At 37.5% G+C, this 18,599-nt stretch overlaps 1 protein-coding gene across 1 annotated transcript; it reads left to right on the plus strand.

The window, feature by feature from the left end:
* The first annotated feature begins 378 nt into the window (after nucleotides 1-378).
* Nucleotides 379-17,788, plus strand: LOC149009935 (pre-mRNA-processing factor 19-like). Its single transcript, XM_089160608.1, has 18 exons — nucleotides 379-619; nucleotides 760-845; nucleotides 1,013-1,084; nucleotides 1,167-1,229; nucleotides 4,219-4,305; nucleotides 4,805-4,952; nucleotides 5,789-5,910; nucleotides 6,770-6,886; nucleotides 9,014-9,109; nucleotides 9,195-9,254; nucleotides 11,726-11,800; nucleotides 12,695-12,799; nucleotides 12,881-12,997; nucleotides 16,457-16,534; nucleotides 16,616-16,712; nucleotides 17,008-17,059; nucleotides 17,390-17,460; nucleotides 17,589-17,788. The coding sequence occupies exons 1-18, from the start codon at nucleotides 607-609 to the stop codon at nucleotides 17,699-17,701; spliced, it is 1,572 nt and encodes a 523-aa protein (XP_089016734.1). The 5' UTR covers nucleotides 379-606; the 3' UTR covers nucleotides 17,702-17,788.
* The last annotated feature ends 811 nt before the right edge of the window (nucleotides 17,789-18,599 follow it).

Genomic DNA, 18,599 nt, shown 5'->3' on the forward strand with positions numbered 1-18,599 from the left:
CTAAATTTTTTTTTGATATTTTTGAAAATAAACAATAATTTAACTGTTTTTAGTGATAAATTTGACAAATATATCAAATAAAAATCTAAGTTTGGAGTCTCTTTGCATTTTAAATATAAAGCGCGGTGTCAGTGCTATAACGCTTCTCATTTTGAGGTGCTTTCAGTGCAATTTGCTTTAAAACCTGTGTGTTTTTAAACACAAAGTGAGGTGTAAGTATGAGTTGTGTCGGTTCTGGTATGATTTCCGGTCCTTTTTTTTTTTTTTTTTTTTTTTTTTTTTTTTTGGGGGTGAATTTCCGGTCCGTTCCCAACAAACCTGATTCAATAGTTAATTGACGAAAGCATCCATTAAAAAGGTGAAATTGTCTAAAGTGCCATCAGTGCTTGAACTGAAAAACACATCTTCGACAACGTTAGAGCCCTCTTTTGAAGAAGCCCGATCTAAAGAGGGAGGGTGTCGCAAATTCTTTTCCGCCTCCCTCCACTAGTTCCAACAGGAACTCCCGAAAAAATCATCCTCAGTCTCCTCTAACCTGACTATCGGCAGCTACAGAACTTCGAAACTGCGAAGGAAACATTGCGATAAACCCTAGCTTCGGTTACCATGTTCTGTTCAAGTATTTATCTCTCTCTCTCTCTCTCTTTCTCTTTTCGTCTAGTTCTTTATACATGTACAGTGTTCCTGTTTTTTAGTGTATATGTGTAGAGAGTTCTGTGTTTGTAGTTTGATTTGTGCTCTTCTACTCTGCTTTTGTAGTCTCCGGCGTTGTGCCGGAAGAGCCGGCTGTTTCCATGAAATCCGGACTACTCTTTGAGAAGAGGTTAATTGAACGACATATAGCTGTGCGTAATTCTTTGCATCTCTAATTTCTTTCGATTGTGTTGCTACTTTTTCCTCTAGTGATGTAGCATTAAAGGATTTAGTCAGGTTGTTGCTGGTGGTATTTGCTTCCATTGAAAGAACATTGGATTTTTTCTTTATGTGTATTTTTTTTTGGGGGGTTTTGCAGGACTATGGGAAATGTCCTGTCAGTGGGGAGTCCCTCTCCATGGATGACATTGTGTTATTGAAAACCAGTGAGGTAAGTTTAGCCAAACTAAATGATTCGCTGACTTGTTGCTTTTTTATTTTTCAACTCTAATTGCTGTTCTCATGACATGCAGATAGTCAAGCCCAGGTCTTCACAGGCGGCTAGTATACCAGGACTGCTAGGAATTTTCCAAAATGTATGTGCGTCTGATCTATTTTCAATCATGGATTTTGCAGATTTCAGTTTTATTTTACCATTCCTTCATGTCCATATGAAAACCTAAATTGATTTATGTATTTCATCTTGTTACTGATTCAACTTCATTTGTTTTTCATATGAAGATTTTTTTCTCAATTTCTGTTCTGAAGTTGAATTGAGCTAATTCTTGTCCCCCACTTGTGCCTTTCTTGAGCTAATCAAGATGGTGGAAATAGTTGAACCGTTTATGCCTCTCTTGAGCTACTTAAGATGAGGGCAAACAGCTGAAAGTTTGATCCACCATTGCATTTTGCTTGTAGACTTGAACACCACACTTACGGTTTGCATATCAATGCTTTGAGCGGAGATTAAAATTCGGATTTCAGAAAATGCTCCATTTATTTTGCAATATATCAACTTAGAATCAACATTAGAGTAAAACATGTTCTATACACCCCAGATCGCAAGGAAAACCACGGGCTGCAACTTCTTCCACCAAAGCCCATCCCACCACCAACCAACTTCACCATCTTCTTCTGCTAGGGCTTTTACACCCCAGAGTCTATCGCTGCCACGGAAGAACATATCACCGAAATTCAGCGAAATATCGCCAAATTTTGGTGATTTTGCCCCTTGGCAAACCGAAACCAGGGGGTGAAACGAAATTGTTTTAATATCAAACGAAAATCGCCGGATCGTTGAAGGAGAAGAAGAAGAAAGAAAGAGAAAGAAAGAGAACTACGGAAGAGAAGCAGTAGCAGTTAGCACCGCCGCAGTTGGAAGAGAAAACTGCTGTTATAAAGTTTATAATTTTGCAGAATAGCAGATTTGCAGAGATGTGACGTACTGAGTCTCTTGACCTTATGGGCTTTTAGGCTTCATGCCCATGGCGTGTAAGTCCCTCTCTCTCTCTCTCTCTCTGCTCTCTCATCTTCTCTTTCTTTTGTCTTGTCTTGTCTCATTTAAAGTTCCTTCTCTCTCTCACCATGTCTTGTCGAGTCTCTCAAAGAAAAACTGAAAAAGACGATGCCTTCTCTCAAGGAACACTGTACTGTGAATAGATCAACAAGATGCATGTGAACAAAGTTTCAGCCCAGGGAAATATTGGCAAAATCTCGCCGGTTCGCCAAGTAGCGAACCGGAGAAATTGAGCGAGATTTTGTTCCATGATCGCGCTGCAACCACCGGAAGCTCTGCCACCCATAATCCACCCCTTTACAACTATAGCTTCACTTGCAATTTCTTCTGCCAGGTCTTGTACACCCTAGAACCTATAGTTTCAACCAGGAAAAAAAATTGTGATAGCTTCTCCTCATTTTTTTCTTTCTTTTTCTTCATTGCCTGCAACCAAAAAACAAAACCTGCGACAACTTTATTTTGAACCACCGTTGAACCCTTCCACCACCGTTCCTTTTTTTGGTCAAATTCCGTCACCATTCTCAAGCCCATTGAATACTTCTGCCATCATTGCCAGGCTCCTCTGGTCATCGAACTAAGGATCACAATTTCGGTTTTGAGGCCTGTTTCGACCTAGCCAAAATTCAAAATTTCAAGCAAGGTTTCGACTGAAATTTTGGTTGAAACCTGGTACTTTTCAAGCAAGGTTTCAACCCTAGGTTTTGGGGCTTGTATGACCTTCATTTCATTTGATTTTTTGTTGCCTACCTTTAAAGCATAATAAACATAATGGAATTAGTAATTTGCCAAAAAAGCCATTGAAAAGTTATTATTCAAATATACTAATAAATGACTGGTTCCGAGAAGTACAAATTGTATCGTATACATGCATAGAATCATCAACATGCGTTAATTGTTTGATAGAATGGTTACATATACAACAAGTCAACAAAATACAATGACCAATTAAATCAAGTAATGGTGTCTCACATATGTTAAGTTCAAGCCCATACATCATGCATACGTATGTATTTTTCAAAATAGATAATTTATAAAATAATATTTAAAATCAGAAAATAAAAAAAATAGTAGCAATAATTACCAAAAAAAAGTTTAACAAATAACAACACGCAAGATCATTTAAGACCTGAACAAAACAAAATTTTAAAAAATGGGAAGTTTGGAACTGTTGGGTATGGCACATGCTTCACATTTTGCTGCCAAAGGACATGGGGGGCCCTTGCTCAAGTTTTTGGGGGCCACCCGGGCAGGGGTGTGGGGGCAGCACTCCCAAACACTTGACTCGGAAAAGGCGGGCTGTAGCCTCTATATCGACGAATAAAATTTTCGGGAGAGAATGAAGCAGCGGGAGAGGCGCGAAGTCACTCGCCCTATAGAACGAATAAGGTTAGAGGAGAACGCCGGTCCCTCAGATGACTTCCGGGTCAGGCATCCATCAGAGTGGTGGGGTAGTTTATCATCCCTTCTGAGGCGGGTGATGGGTCTGAGTGAGCAATAGGGGATCGCTCTGAGGAGGAAGACTAGCTCGCTCAACCAACGGGATCAAGAGCCCTCGGGCTTGTAGAGGCTTTATATCACTCTGGGCCTCAGATTTTCCTTTGTAGTTTGGGCTTGGGCTCATGAATATTTGTGGAAATAGGGTGAAAATAAGTGCTGAACCCAGTGGACAGGATTCTATCTAAACGAATCAAGGAAATCCCGTTTTTGTACTTCTTGTCTATATTTTAGGCTCATTTGATTAGCCAATCATAAGTATATAACACATAGAATAAAAGAAACATTGCATGCATAGCCCAACCCTTGGTCTATTTCTGCTGAATAAGCTCTGTAGGAGACTCATCTGCATGAACAAGAAGTTCAAAGAATGCCATTGAATTCTATTATTATGAATTGACACTTATGAAGTTGTGGTTTTATACAGACACTTATGAAGTTGTGGTTTTATACTGCCTAGTATTTACTTATAAAGTGGTTGGCTTCATGATGCTGGATGTTAAATAGTGCAACCCCCCCCCCCGGCGGTTTCTAATGGATTTTTTAATTAATCCTTGTTGGTTTTTTTTTAACAGGAGTGGGATGGCTTGATGCTATCCACTTTTGCATTGGAGCAGCAGCTTCATATGGCAAGACAAGAGCTGAGTCATGCTTTGTATCAGGTATTGTCCTTTTAGCAGATATATAAGCTAAATTTTGGATGCTGGTTTGTTTTATTTATCCATATGCTACGATATTTCAGTGACTGTCTTTTTGTTCTTTGACCTAGTCCATCAAATATTACTCCCTATAGTTTTGTGGCTTCTTATTGCCGTTTCTATTTTGGAGCAAGGGATGTATGTGCATAAAATTTGAGATGATAGGGAGCATGCTCCTATCTGAGGGAGGGATATGATTATTATCAGACGGGTCTGTGAGATCCCGAATTTATCCGATAGTTTCTCCTAAGAGCAGAAAATTGGCAAAAGCTATGCCTATATTTCATTACTTTTAGCTTGTTCGGGGTCTATAATAATGTAGTGAATTACTTCTATTACGCCCTGCTGAAGCCCCATGTACTTTCTCTATTGTACCTCCATTAAGTTCTCGTGTTGCGTGTTGATAGAAAGGAATCATGACCACATTGTGACTGCATTGATTAGTCTGTGTTATTTTTTACAGCATGATGCTGCTTGCCGTGTTATTGCAAGGCTAAAGAAAGAAAGGGATGAGGCCAGATCGTTGTTGGCGCTGGCTGAAAGACAGATGCCAATTTCAGCATCTGCTCCTGTGACAACAAATGCTTCGGCTCTTAGCAATGGGAAAAGAGGTTTTTGTTTTGCATGCATCTGAATCATTTTAAATGCACTATAATCTTGATATCCTATTGTGTTTCATTTCCTTCTCTGAATGCTGACCAATTGAAAAGTCATTCTTGAAACCTGAGAAACCAGCTGGAAATCTGTTGCAGGCAGAACAAATATAATCTAACGAGAACAATTTGCTTCCCCCCCCCCCCCTTCCTTCATTCCTTCCTTCCTCACATGAAAGAAGAATCAAACGAAAAAATGTGAACAAGAAGAAGAAAGGGAGTAAGGCGTGGAGGCTGGCTCAGCCTTTGGCCTCTCACCCACAGCTGTTTCAGCTGTTGAACGAATTCTTTCTCAAACCAAACTCTTGCAAGTAATAGAGACTTCATGGTCAAGTCTTCCTTTTAGGAGATTGGTGGGGCCTATTATTTCTTGGGTTAAGCTTCACAAAATAGAGCTTCTGAAATTAGAAGCTTAAGATAGTAGAAACTACTAAATAAAAGGTAAGCAACTAAACAGAATCTTCTTACTTTCACACATTAAAAGTTCAAAATGTAAACTCCTAAAAACAAGATAGTCACAAACTGAGGTTAGAAGGTACCTATATGAAATAAGATTTACTTTCCAAAATTGAAAATAGAAACTATACTAATGGCGGTAGTAGGATAGAATCTTTCTCCACTTGATGGGGTGAGAATATCTTCTAAAGTGCACCCCTAAACAAGGCAAATATGAGGCTGTGATACTGTTCACAGTAACAGTTAGATGTAATTTTTCTCTTCATATTTTGATCTGCATCACAAACTTTGCTGGTTTTCTTTCTGTCATTACTTTAGTTGTACATGCATGCTTGCAGCTGCTGAGGATGAGGAGCTTGGCCCTGGGGGAAAGAGAATTCGTCCAGGTATTTCTTCTGGTATCATTGGAGAGCTGACAGACTGTAACACTGCACTCTCACAGGAGAGGAAGAAGCGGCAGGTATTTTTCCAATTTATTGTCTGAATGGGTTGAGTGTTTGTATTTAAGTATTTAACAATATCAGGGGGAGGAAGGGTTTCAATTCGTTGTTTTCTTTATGGGCGTCAGCTTTATTACATTATGAAGCTGGCATATTCAAAAGTGGCAAGTAGTGCTTGTAGTGCAGTACGGTGCGCGACACTCCATAAAAAGGAGGCAGAGAGATAAAAAAGAAAGAGATTTCAGTTCAATGAGAAAATGAGAATAGAAAGTTCTGTAATGATGTTTGCGTAACTAACATAAAATCTTTTCAAGTTAAGAAATTAAACTTTTAATTCTGATTCCTTTGCACTAACCTATTTTCTCTTCATTGGTTGAAAGTAAAATGCAAGCTTATTAATAGATTTATACAAGCTGTTAGTTACAAAATTGTTGGTAATAATTTAAAGAATTTCTACTTCATTTTTTTGTTTCAATTTTATTTTCCTTCACCTAGATCCAGGGATTGGGATTGGCTTGTAAGCCTAGTTGACATGCTAACTGACTTGATGACTTGCTTTAAGTAGGTCTATATCTGTATGAATTTAACCAAGTTATCAAACTATAACTCAGAATTTCAGGATAGTCTTGGGATCACAATCTCTGAGTGCAGGCCCTAAACCTCTGTTCCTTTCACATTATTTCTGACCAGTTTAGCAGACAAGTAGTTTAATTTTTTTCTGCCCTTCAATATAGTGAAGACTCAAGAGTGGAATAAAATGTGGGTCACTATTGGACTGCTCATTTGATTAATTGCTAACGAAATAATATAGTTGAAGTCAGCTTTTTGTTGCTTAGTTTTTGGACATTCTTAATTGGATATGTTTTTATTTCATTGCAGATTCCTCCAACGTTGGCCTCTGTTGATGCACTAGAGAGGTACACCCAGCTCTCCAGTCATCCCCTCCACAAAACTAGCAAGCCGGGTATCTTATCTATTGATATTCATCCCTCTAAGGTATGAGTTTATATGAATCAGCATATTTGTGTAATAGTCTTGCATGGGAATCTAGGTTGACAGTATCCAACTTCAAATCTGTATACTTAGGGGATATCAATTTGACATCTTTCAGATATTGCAAAACTTTATCAATATTGATTTCATGTAACGTCTCAGATATCGGGTTACTATCCACTTTGAATTATTACTCCAAAGTCATATTCTTTAGTCAAATCATCTCCGATTGATTGATGGTGTATTACATGAATACCTTAACTTCTTAAATTAACTCATAAAATGACCCCTGATCACTTTATAAGACTCAATAAAGTAAATAATAAAACCTCTTTAACCGTCAAGTATCCTAATCTAATTCAAATACTTCGCTGCTAATTCTGTGTACTAAGTTTATTTTCACTACATCAATACCGTAACTTCTTAAATTAACTCATAAAATGACCCCTGATCACTTTATAAGACTCAATAAAGTAAATAATAAAACCTCTTTCAACCGTCAAATATCCTAATCTAATTCAAATACTTCACTGCTAATTCTGTGTACTAAGTTTATTTTAGGATCATAACAATGAAACCTCAAGAAATAGAAGACTGTCAAAAGTCAACTTCATCTTGTTGGATTTACATGAGCACCTTGTGGGCCTCCCAAGGTTGCACCTAGATGTCTATATGGGATTAATATCTAATACAACTCATCAAGTTATCATCCTTGCGTCAATTTCTTCACATGGTTGGAGGATTGAGAGAGTTAGGATTCAGGTTAATGGCTGAATTTGAAGGTTGAACTATAATTTACAACTGATGGTTGGAAGGAGTGGGGATTTGGTTTTAGCCTCTATGTAGGCATAACAAAATCATGGTGTTCATTTTTTGCCTTTGCCTCTTTTAATAATGCTACCAGTTCATGGTTTTCAAGGTGGCAAGTTGACCAAAGCAGTTGGGGCTCCGCCTAGGCGATTAGGCAACAAAGTGGTTCAGTCAATTTTTTTCAATACAACTACTTTTAAACTAATAAATATTCATTGTAAGCTAAATAAACATTCACGAATCACATTCATTCAAAGAAAAAAAAAGCATTTAAGAATCATAATTAAGAAAGATTATCCAAAAAAGAACACAAATATAAGTTCATCTCATCAACCATCATAACATATGACTATGCACTATATCAAATTATAAGTATGAAAATGAAAGTAGTAAATTTACATTTTACTTACCTCTATGATACTGTAATGCCAAATAAGTGCCTTGTGCATAGACCCGCAAATTGTTTGACCTGACTTTTTTGAAATAAGCGAATAATTTCGAATCCGAATTAGAATTGAGATGTCTGGTTTTTACCACTTCTTTTTATCGAACACAAAAAATTAATAAATCACATCATTTTGATTTCCAAATCATTATCCATTTAATGATTCATTGATTACGGATTCCGAAATGACCAACTATTAAATTCATATACGGCTCTGTAGAATAAAATTTAATTTAAAAAAATAAAGAAAAAAAATTATTATGTACAAAATGTCAAAAAAGTGACCGCCTTAGCTTTTAGGTGGTAATAAGGTGCACAAAGCGACAAAGTGAAAGCGATTAGGTGAAAAAGTGGCTGAAAAACTGCATGTCAACAAAGTGATGCCAAATAATTTTCAACCACCTTACTGCATGCCTAGGTAGATGCTTTGAGAACCGTGTACTGGTTATAATAATGGATTCTCATAGAGAACATGGCTAGATTGTCATTTAACAATACTGGAGCAGATACTCTTCTATCAAAATTCATATTGGAGTTATAAGCAGATTTTCCGAATTCATGTCCTTTATATGTTTCTTGATGATTTTTCATTTGCATTTTTATTTGTGCATGTTGTTATCTGCATTTGGCAATCTTAGCAGCACACTTCTGTCTGTGTAGATTAGGGATTTCAGGATGCATAAGTAGACTGAAAGTTGGTTGCTATGTTATTAAATCTGTCTGTCTGTCTGTGTGCATCCATTTCTACAGTATTTGGAACTAATAGTCCACAAAAATGTTTGCTATCTAATCAAGTTGCCTTTGTTTGTTTTGTTTGATAATCTTTTCTTTCGGTTTTGAGACTGATTAGTGCTGTTTCCATGGCTGGCTAACAGGATGTGGTTGCCACTGGTGGTGTTGATATGAATGCTGTCATATTTGACCATACATCTGGTCAGATCTTGTCCACGCTTAGTGGCCATTCTAAGAAGGTTTTGTTTCTTGTGTTGGTTTAATTGCTGAACTTTGTCTTCCAACCCCAGCCACTGTCTTGATGAGGCTTATTTTCTTTTGTAGGTTACCAGTGTCAAGTTTGTACCTCGAGATGAACTTTTTATTACTGGTTCAGCTGATAAAGTAAGCCTTCAACAAGTTTGAACATACTAATAATCTATTCCCTTTCTACATGTATAAAGTGATTTATTGTTGGAAGTACATTTTTGTATTTGATTCATGTTAAGATGTCTCACACTACACCATGAAAGAGTTGGGAGCTCCTGGGTGAAAGGGAATGGTTTTCTCCTGACGTTCTTTTCCTCTGTCTTTTTCGTCATCCACCTTTTACCATATTGTTATTTAATCTTCATTCTGGAATTGCTGCCACAGTGATCTGTTTTCATTATAAAAGGAGTTTCAGTCAATAATGCTGCATTCTATGTCCATGCTGACTGTTCGTTGAAGATAAATTCTGCTTAATAGAGCCCATGGGCTAGCTTGGCTAACAAAGTTTTTTACTAAGATTATGAGCACAAGGAAAATGTTAGATGAATGGAGAAGGAGCATTGTGGTTCCAATATAGAAAAATAAAGGTGATATTTAAAGTGGTAATAACTATAGAAGCATCAAATGATGGGTCATACTATAAAATTATGAGAGAGGGTAATAGAAGTGCATTTGAGACAAGTAGCCACAATTATGGAGAAACAATTTGGTTTTATGCTGAGAAGATCTACAATGAAAGTTATAGGGCCCAAACCAGGGGGCTCATAGAGAGCAACTTTGGAATCATAGAGAGCAACTTTGGAATCAAAGGGTTTTAGCTTAGTAGAATGAAAACGGAATATCTAGTTTGTAACTTTACTCATGATCGGGTGATGAAACTTGATGAGAAGGAGATTGCTCAAAACAATTATTTTAGGTTTCTTGGCTCAACCATAAATAAAAAAATGTGATATAGAGGATGATGTTTCCTAAAGAATTAAAATACGGTGGATAAAGTGGAGAGGTGCGTCCGGGTTCTTGTGTGATAGACGCATTCCTTTAAAGCTCAAAGGAAAATTCTATAGGACCGTAGTACGACCACCTATGATGTATGGTGTAGTGTTGAGCTATTAAGAAGCATCATATAGATAAACTCAATGTAGTTGCAATGAGGAGGATAAGATAAGAAATGATCATATTTGAGTTGGTTTGGGGGTAGCTCTGATAGGTGATAAGCTTCGAGAAAGTCATTTGAGGTGGCATGATCACGTTCAACAGGGGCCTAGGGCCTATAAAAGCCCCTGTACAGAGAAGTGATTAAATCCAAATTGAAGGAATTAGAAGAGCTAGTGGCAAACCTGAGGTGGTGAGAAAGGATATACTTAGCTTAGACCTTATATCTAAAATGGCTTTTAATAGAGCTGATTGGAAGGCAAGAATCCATGTTTTTTATCCCATTTAGTCGGAACAAGGCTTCTTGTTGTTGTAGACAGAAACTCAATATTGTTGGGGCTGGCCTTGGCGCACAGTTGTAGCCCTGAGGTCAAGGTATCAAAACAGCCTCCCAACAAAAATTGCTCCTGCACTCTGCTTGTGCGGTAGCCTTTGGTACCGGGTTCACCTTTAGATGAAAACTCAATAGACGGAGTTTTATATTTGACGTGTTCTGCTAGTTCTTTTTTTTTTATCTAGTTGGATAAGTATGCAATGGATATTGTGGAGCCTCCATAGAGATTGAGCAAATCTTGGGCTTAATATCACCTATATAACGTTACAAGTAAATTACTTGAGCATCACAAGATTCTCTTTCTCTTAATTATGCCTAATAAAAAAGAGAAAAAATGTTGAATTCAATAATTAATTAACCTCTAAAACTGGATTTTTAGCTGTAGATGAAGTTTTTCACTTTCTAGTTTCTAGGGATTTTTGCAAGTCTAAATTTGATAAAACATTTCTAGACCCCAAAATTTTGATCTAAATATTTTTATTATATTTTGATTTCTATATAAAATTTTCATTTAGAGTGCTTTTGTCAGCATTGATGCACATCTAAAATGAAGTTTTGCTGGATCATAATTTCTTCAATATTTATCACAATTAAGCATTCTTGGATTTGGTGAAAAGCCAGTTTTGTGCACCCCAGTATACAAAAGTCTCATAAAAGAAAAAGAAATCAGTATTGACTAGTAGATCAATGGATGTTTTAATCACATGTGGTACATTCTAATGATTACTAATATAAGGAAATTCCCTTTTACAGTAAATTGGGGGAAAAATTATGAGCTCTGAACTAAAAGGGGTTGTACAATGAATATGGTCCTCCCATCCTTGTAATCCGAGCTACTCTTAGAATTTTATTTTATTTTTGTTCAGATGTTGTTTTCTTTTCAGAATGTTTCTTAACTTTGCCATTATTGAGTTCCTGTACATGGTAAAAAAAAAATAGTGGCAGGTTAGAGAGATTTAATTACATCAGATAAAAGCATCATTCTAACCCCCCCCCCCCCCCACCAACCAAAAAAAAAACCCCACAAAAAATAATAATAATGCTAATGTTGATTGTAGAAGATTGTTGTTTAATGGTTGCTAATTAATTTTTGTGTGAAAATTTCTTCACTGCATTGCAGACGGTTCGGCTATGGCAAGGATCCGAAAATGGAAACTACAGTTGCCAGCACATATTGAAAGATCATAATGCAGAGGTTGAATTTCTTTTCCTTTCTTATAGCTATATTCAGTACTTTGATTGGTTGTTTAATGCTAGACTTGTTATACATTTGTAGTTACAAGATCATTAGTTTCAACCTCTTAAACCAAAGCAATGTTGGACTGTTCTTGCTCTAGCGGCTTCACAGTCTGATCAAATGCTTAGCTATTTATAAGATAAATCTTATGAGGCTCTGCACCTTTGTCTTGTTTGGTTGCGTGACTAACATTTTTACCATCGGCAACTTTATGTCTCTTATATGAAAAAGGCAGGTGACTGCCACATGGTGGTGTGGGATGAAATCCCCTTGCCCTGCAAATGTAAGTGTAAGAGAGGGTGGGTCATTGTTGGTATATCGTGGGACCAGGGTATCGGGGAGGAGAAACTGTGAGGGCATATGGCACTGCAGGGTGGGTGCCGTTTTCTTCTACATAAATAAATAGGATTCATTTGCATGTAGGACTGCTGCTATCAATTGTTGATATCTCTGTAGTTCCCTTGGAATCTATTAGCTGCTGATGTCTTTTGAGTGCTAACAGTGGCCTAATAATGTTCATAGAATATCAGAATAGTTTCTATAATCATAAATTTCCACAAGAAATTATGAAAAGAGGAATTTGAAATTTTGGTAAGAGTAAGGGCCAAAAATATGGTATCTTCCTGGTTTAATTCATTGTTAATGCCTACTGGGAATTTCTGTTTTATCTTATATTCTCTCATCAGCTTCAGATGAAGGGTATTGAGTAATTGTTAAGTACTTACTGATTTATTCATGGAAGGTCTAGTTTGGAGCTCATGTACTATAGGTTGCATTTCCCCTTTTCAAGGCTACTTGAGTCTCAGTGATGTACTTTGTTTAGTCTGACATAATTACTCATGTTTCTGACAGGTGCAAGCTGTCACAGTCCATGCCACCCATAATTATTTTGTGACTGCTTCTCTCGACAATACATGGTGCTTTTATGATATTTCTTCTGGGCTATGCCTTACTCAGGTTGATATGCCTCTCTTTTTCTTCCCCCCCCCCCCCCCCTATTTTTTCCTCTGTGCCCCTCTTACTCACTTTTTTGTGCAGGTTGGGGATGCTTCAGGTTCGGAGGGCTATACCTCAGCTGCATTCCATCCTGATGGTCTCATCCTTGGGACTGGAACCGCAGAGGCACTTGTACGAATTTGGGATGTAAAAAGTCAGGTATTGATTGATTTAAAATTTCATGTGAGAATGGAATGATGCAAGTATGTTTTGGCAAATGTTAACTTGTTTGACAAGTTTGGTCAATAGAGGTCAGACTGATAGTCTAGTAGAAATTCGCTAGTTTTGTATCTTCCATGTGTTGCTAGGTATTCAATAAAAATTTTCATAACTTGGTCATGCTGTTGGACTCTTAATTTAGCCTCTTGTTTGTTTAACTCATTAAGTACTTTGTCTTCTGGTCCCATTTACTTTCATACGACTACACAGCCTTATCCCAACTAAATGGGGTTGGCTACGTGGATCCAAGCTTTCAGTCAGTTCTTTTTCAGTCCTACTTGATACAAGGGGCTAAGCCATGCATGTTTTATCTCAACACTTTTCCTGATGTTACTTTAGGGCTGCTCCTAGCTATTGCAGTTCCGTCAATCTAGATTAGATCACTTCTCCCCTCTAGAGCATCAAAGGCTTCTGTGAACATGGCCATGCCACCTTAAATGACTTTCTCATAGCTTATCATGAATTGTATCTAGTCCAAACTAGCTAGTGTGATCATTCCATAATTTATTCTTCTAGTTTTGCACTCATCTATATCAAGATCATCTTCTGCTATATTTAAGTTTATCCATATGACGTGATGCAGATTCATCACCCAAATAGGCTTGTTGGTTTATTAGTAATTGGTTAGGGTTGGTTTGACGCATGTTGGGCCTTTGATCCCGAGCGTTTCCTACTTGAGGTCATTTTAAAGAATCTCTAGTAGGGGGAGTTTGAAATTAGCTTGTATATTTTGTTTTTATGTTTTTAGATTGAACCGCTTTTGCTGGTTTTGAACCAATGGTTCAATTCAAGTTGTTAGAATATTCCCTTGCTAGATGGGGTGAATATTTTTAATTATGTGGTTGTTTTTTCGATTATACAGTAGTTTTTCACCCTCTAGGATTTTGAGAGGAGGTGTGAATTGTTAAAGCTCAGCCTGGGAGTCCAGCTCCTAGGCTACATACGACTTAGGCCTTGTGGCCATATATAATGAAGGGGATCATGGATGGGGGATACCCGACCTAGTTTTCGACAATTAGTTTGTGCAAGCTGCTGCTGCCTCCTCCATTCTTGAGGGTTGGGTTTAGTGTTGGATGTTAACTCCAGTGGATTTGGTGTACACGTATTTGATTTCTTTCAATGGGAAGTGCCTCGAATGTTCTATTTCAAGCTTCCATTCAACTAGATTGAAGATTTCATTGTTCAAGTTTCAGAGTTGATTGCAAGGAATCCAATCCATAATCAGCTATTGTCAAGCTTTAGAAACACAAAAGCAAGTATTGGTCCCCATCCCCAACTTGTTCCAATTCTCGGATTCACCACACCCTAGAATCCTTCAGTTTTTTTTTTTGCATCCATTCAACCATTAGATTCCTTCAATAACCTGTTCATGACATCCCTAAACCACCAGCAATATCTGATGCTCACTGCTACTTCGTTCCATCATGAAAAAAATTCTCATGTTTGTCTGTTCATAATGTTGCCATTACTCAGCATCCAGGCATTAAACCCTTCCATATACTGACTATAGAACCCAATCCAGCCCCTTGACATTTGACCCAAAGCAGATCTACATCTGACCAGACCAGAAGAAGTCTGAGAGTTTCAACTTCATCCTTAACCTGTTAATCCAATAGAATCCCAATTACATTTAATCCAGCCATTAAAACCTTTCCATATTTATATCATATATATATTAGTGTAACCCTCCCAAATAAACATCCAAATTTGGTTGCAGTTGACCATCTAACCTTTATTTATTTATTTATTTTAACACTTTTTCAAAATGCAGTAGAATCTTATTCTCTGCTGAAACCCCAGTTCATCATTCAAACCTTATCTATGACAACACAAACCCTCACTGGTAGACTCTCCATTACCTATTGGTCATAACCATACCATCAAACTCTAATGTTGACTTAACCATAACCCTCAAGTGGGATGCACACACTATTCTGACCTGTTGAACTTTTGGACGGTTCAGGCAAGGTCCAAGTTTATTGGCCCTCTAATTTAGCATTGTTATTTGAATGATCAAAAGAGTAACCATATAAGATCTTTTCCCAGAGAATGAATTCCAGATTTGAAAGCTCAACTACAGTACAACATCAGATGTAGAACAAAACTGAAATCTGGAGTAATATCATAATGGTAACGATAGAATAACATTATGACAACAGAGACAATTGTAATTTGAAGTAGGGCAGAACTGTAAATCATAATTATGCTAGGCTAAAGTGTAGGTTACCAAAAATGGACGAGAAGATCACTGAAAATCTGATATCAAGTAGAGGGCAAATCTGATTTGTAACTGGAAACAGAAGATTAATTACTGAGATGAACCTTTTAATTGAAGAAAGTGAGGAACAATATGAGGGAAATGAGAGAACAATAAGGACAATGGGCTTCACACCACAAGGTGGGTTGATTGGATTGATCTCCAACCTATCATGATCAGACACAAGGTTTTTCCATAGAGGAGAATGACTTGTAAAAGCTAATATTAATTTCAATTTATGAACGAGGTGGTTTAGCTATAAGACCATACCTTGTGGGCTAATTTTTTTAGCACTGCATGAAAATTACTAGCCCAGTGATAAGTCTGCCTCACCCCCAAGTTGATCCCTTCCAATCTAGGGCTACATCATGATGCTCCATAACTCCCAATATTCCACACATCCATCTTAGCTAGTCATATGATTGTCCTATCAAATTTTCCTTTTAGTTTTAAATGATTATGTCAGTCACATAGAACTCTAGGCGCTTCCCTCCATTTATTAGAGTTCTAATTCTCTAGGAAATATCATTCTTTATAGTATTATTTTTTTTAAACAATTGAACATGATGACACCTAACATAATTCTTTTGTGGAAGTTTACTCTCATTAGGTTTCCCCCACCTCATCATCTATTCTAGTGTGTGACCAAAGTTACACATCAAATACTCCGTACTTAGCGTAAAACCTTCTGAATCCAAGATTGATCTCAGCTCTTTAATCAGGCTTCATTACTTTCGTCTCATCTACCAAAAGAATATCAACATTCAATAGTAAAAAGCCTACAACAATTTCTCTGGTTAAATCAGCCATGATAATCACAAACAAATAAGAACAAAAGTTGATCCTTGATGTAACCCAATTGTAATTGGGAATTCACTGTACCCGCCCTCCCCCCACCTTAGTGGCAAAAACTCCCTACCCACCAATAATAGAAAATTAACGAGAGTGAGGGAGAGAGGGGAAAAACCACCATTGTTGCTCGTCGCTTTTCCATCATACGTATTGTTAATTGTCCACATATATACTTGAAATGTTTCTCCTCTGTACGTGCTAGATTAATTCTCTGGGGACTTTCTCATAAGCTTTTTTGTGGACATGATACATATTTTATTATTCTTCTAAAAGAAATGCTATGTTTGCAGTCCAATGTTGCAAAGTTTGACGGGCATGTTGGGCCAGTAACTGCCATGTCTTTCTCAGAAAATGGTTACTTCTTGGCGGTATGCAGTTTTCTGATCTTAATTGAGGAAGCCAGGTTTTGGTGATATGCTTGATTTTAATGTTGTATCTTAACTGATCAGACGTCAGCTCATGATGGTGTTAAACTCTGGGATCTCCGCAAATTGAAAAATTTCCGGACCTTCACCCCTTACGATTCAAATACACCTACAAGTGCTGGTATGTAATTTTTCTGTACTTTTACTAGATAGGCAAAATAGGATGCATCTTTGCTCAAGTTTGACTTTTTCAAAAGTTAAGTATGCTAGATCTAGTGGATTTGTGTGGGGATTCTTGACTGACCCTCCCAGTTTTATTTATTGATATTTCATAACCATTGATGAACTCCTCTGTGTGACTTCTTGGACCAATTTACAGTAGCGTTCTGTTTTTTTTTCTCTCTCTCATTGCTTTTAAAGATGTATAGAACCAGTTGTCAAAAACTATCTATAATACATTGCTTTGTTTTTTGCAGTGGAATTTGACCAAAGTGGATCTTACCTTGCGATTGCTGGTTCAGATGTGAGGTGAGATTTGGATTTATTTTTGCTTCTTAGAGGAAGAAAATTATTATTTTTCTTAATCGAGCCAGTTTTTTTTTTGGGTTTCCTCCATTTGTGATCTCTTGTGGAATTTTGTCAGATTGCCCATTTCTTGTGAAATTCTAAATCTTTACCCTTTATTAGCTGCTTGGCAATCATAGAGGCATAAATGGCTAAGATATACTCAGGCACTTTGCTGTATTGATTTTAGCACGTTGTGAGAGGAATATTGCAGTTCTTTCTAAGAATTCTATTCTCCATTATATTGTATTTGTACATTTGTCGTTTTTAAGTTCTCCTTGTACATCGGTGCAGGGTTTACCAAGTTGCAAGTGTCAAGGCAGAATGGAATTGCATCAAAACATTCCCCGATTTATCTGGCACAGGTCCTTAACAGAGAATAGTCTTTTTTTTCCCCCCTCCGACAACTAAAGATTGTTATTCTGTGAAATTATGTGAATGTGATTAATGTCTCCAGTGCATGTTTATTGACCTGTTTTTTTACTAAATTCAGGTAAAGCAACTAGTGTGAAGTTTGGCGCAGATGCAAAATATATAGCAGTAGGATCTATGGACCGGAACCTCCGAATCTTTGGCTTGCCTGGGGATGGTCCAGAAGAATCTTAGGGCTAACTCATTTCCCCTGCCTTCTTATCGTGTGGGCCTCGCGTAATGCCTCGGTGGTTCATTTTTTATTATCGGATGATGAAAGTAGATGAAATTCAGGCATTTTAAAATTATATGGTTTTGGTTTCAGAGGTATTCGGTCAATGATGCGGTAAGATTTTTGGCAGACGTTCTGCTTCAAGTTTATCGTAGTGAGCATGTAACATGTAATAGCAGTACAGTAATAGCAGAATTACTTTTGTAACAAAATTTTCCTTGGAAGATGTCGCTGGACTGTAAAAGTATTTTCTTGCCTGAAGCACATTTCCTTAGAAGAGGTATCTGGTAATTCCGGCAGAAATTCTGATAATGTCTTAACTATTTTCTTCCCCAAAATGTGATTGATGGATGGCTTTGTTGGCATTTTCCCCCGCATGATAGGCTGCTTCCTGGTCTTGGTCTGTTTTAGTGAATTGAGTTTCAGATACTCCTTTCTTCAGCATTCGAACTGGTTTATTCGGGTGAGATGTTAACTTGGTTGATTGGTGGCTGCTTGCTGGTTGGAATGCCCCAAAAGAGGTCACAAGGCATTAAGGCTGGTAACCCCCAGAGCTCTTCTCCTCATTCCTTGGTAGTTATAGAAGTGTAGAGCTGTTGACTTATCTTAGCCTTCAATCTTCCTGCCCAGTCCGTTTTGGGTAGCAAGAGACGCTTATTATTATATACTGTAGTATAGCGAAAGATATTTTTCTGACAATGCAGAGGGTTTACTGGTACGGGTATGTGACTTCAACAGCTAGAATTAAGGAGGATAGAGAAGTCCCCGGGATAACGAAAGGTTGAAGGGGTGAGGATCAACCATCAACTCTCATGATTCCAAATTCCACCGGAGTCTTCCATGTTTGCAGAATCCCACTCC

This window comes from Hakea prostrata, chromosome 7 (assembly GCF_041222555.1).
Source record: "Hakea prostrata isolate BN-2017 chromosome 7, UWA_Hpros_2, whole genome shotgun sequence".
Lineage (NCBI taxonomy): Eukaryota > Viridiplantae > Streptophyta > Magnoliopsida > Proteales > Proteaceae > Hakea > Hakea prostrata.

Bases quoted from the DNA above. Each gene is read 5' to 3' on its own strand.
- LOC149009935 (XM_089160608.1), top strand. The intron at 4,306-4,804 runs GTATTGTCCTTT...TATTTTTTACAG, and splicing joins TGAGTCATGCTTTGTATCAG to CATGATGCTGCTTGCCGTGT. The intron at 11,801-12,694 runs GTTGAATTTCTT...TGTTTCTGACAG, and splicing joins TGAAAGATCATAATGCAGAG to GTGCAAGCTGTCACAGTCCA.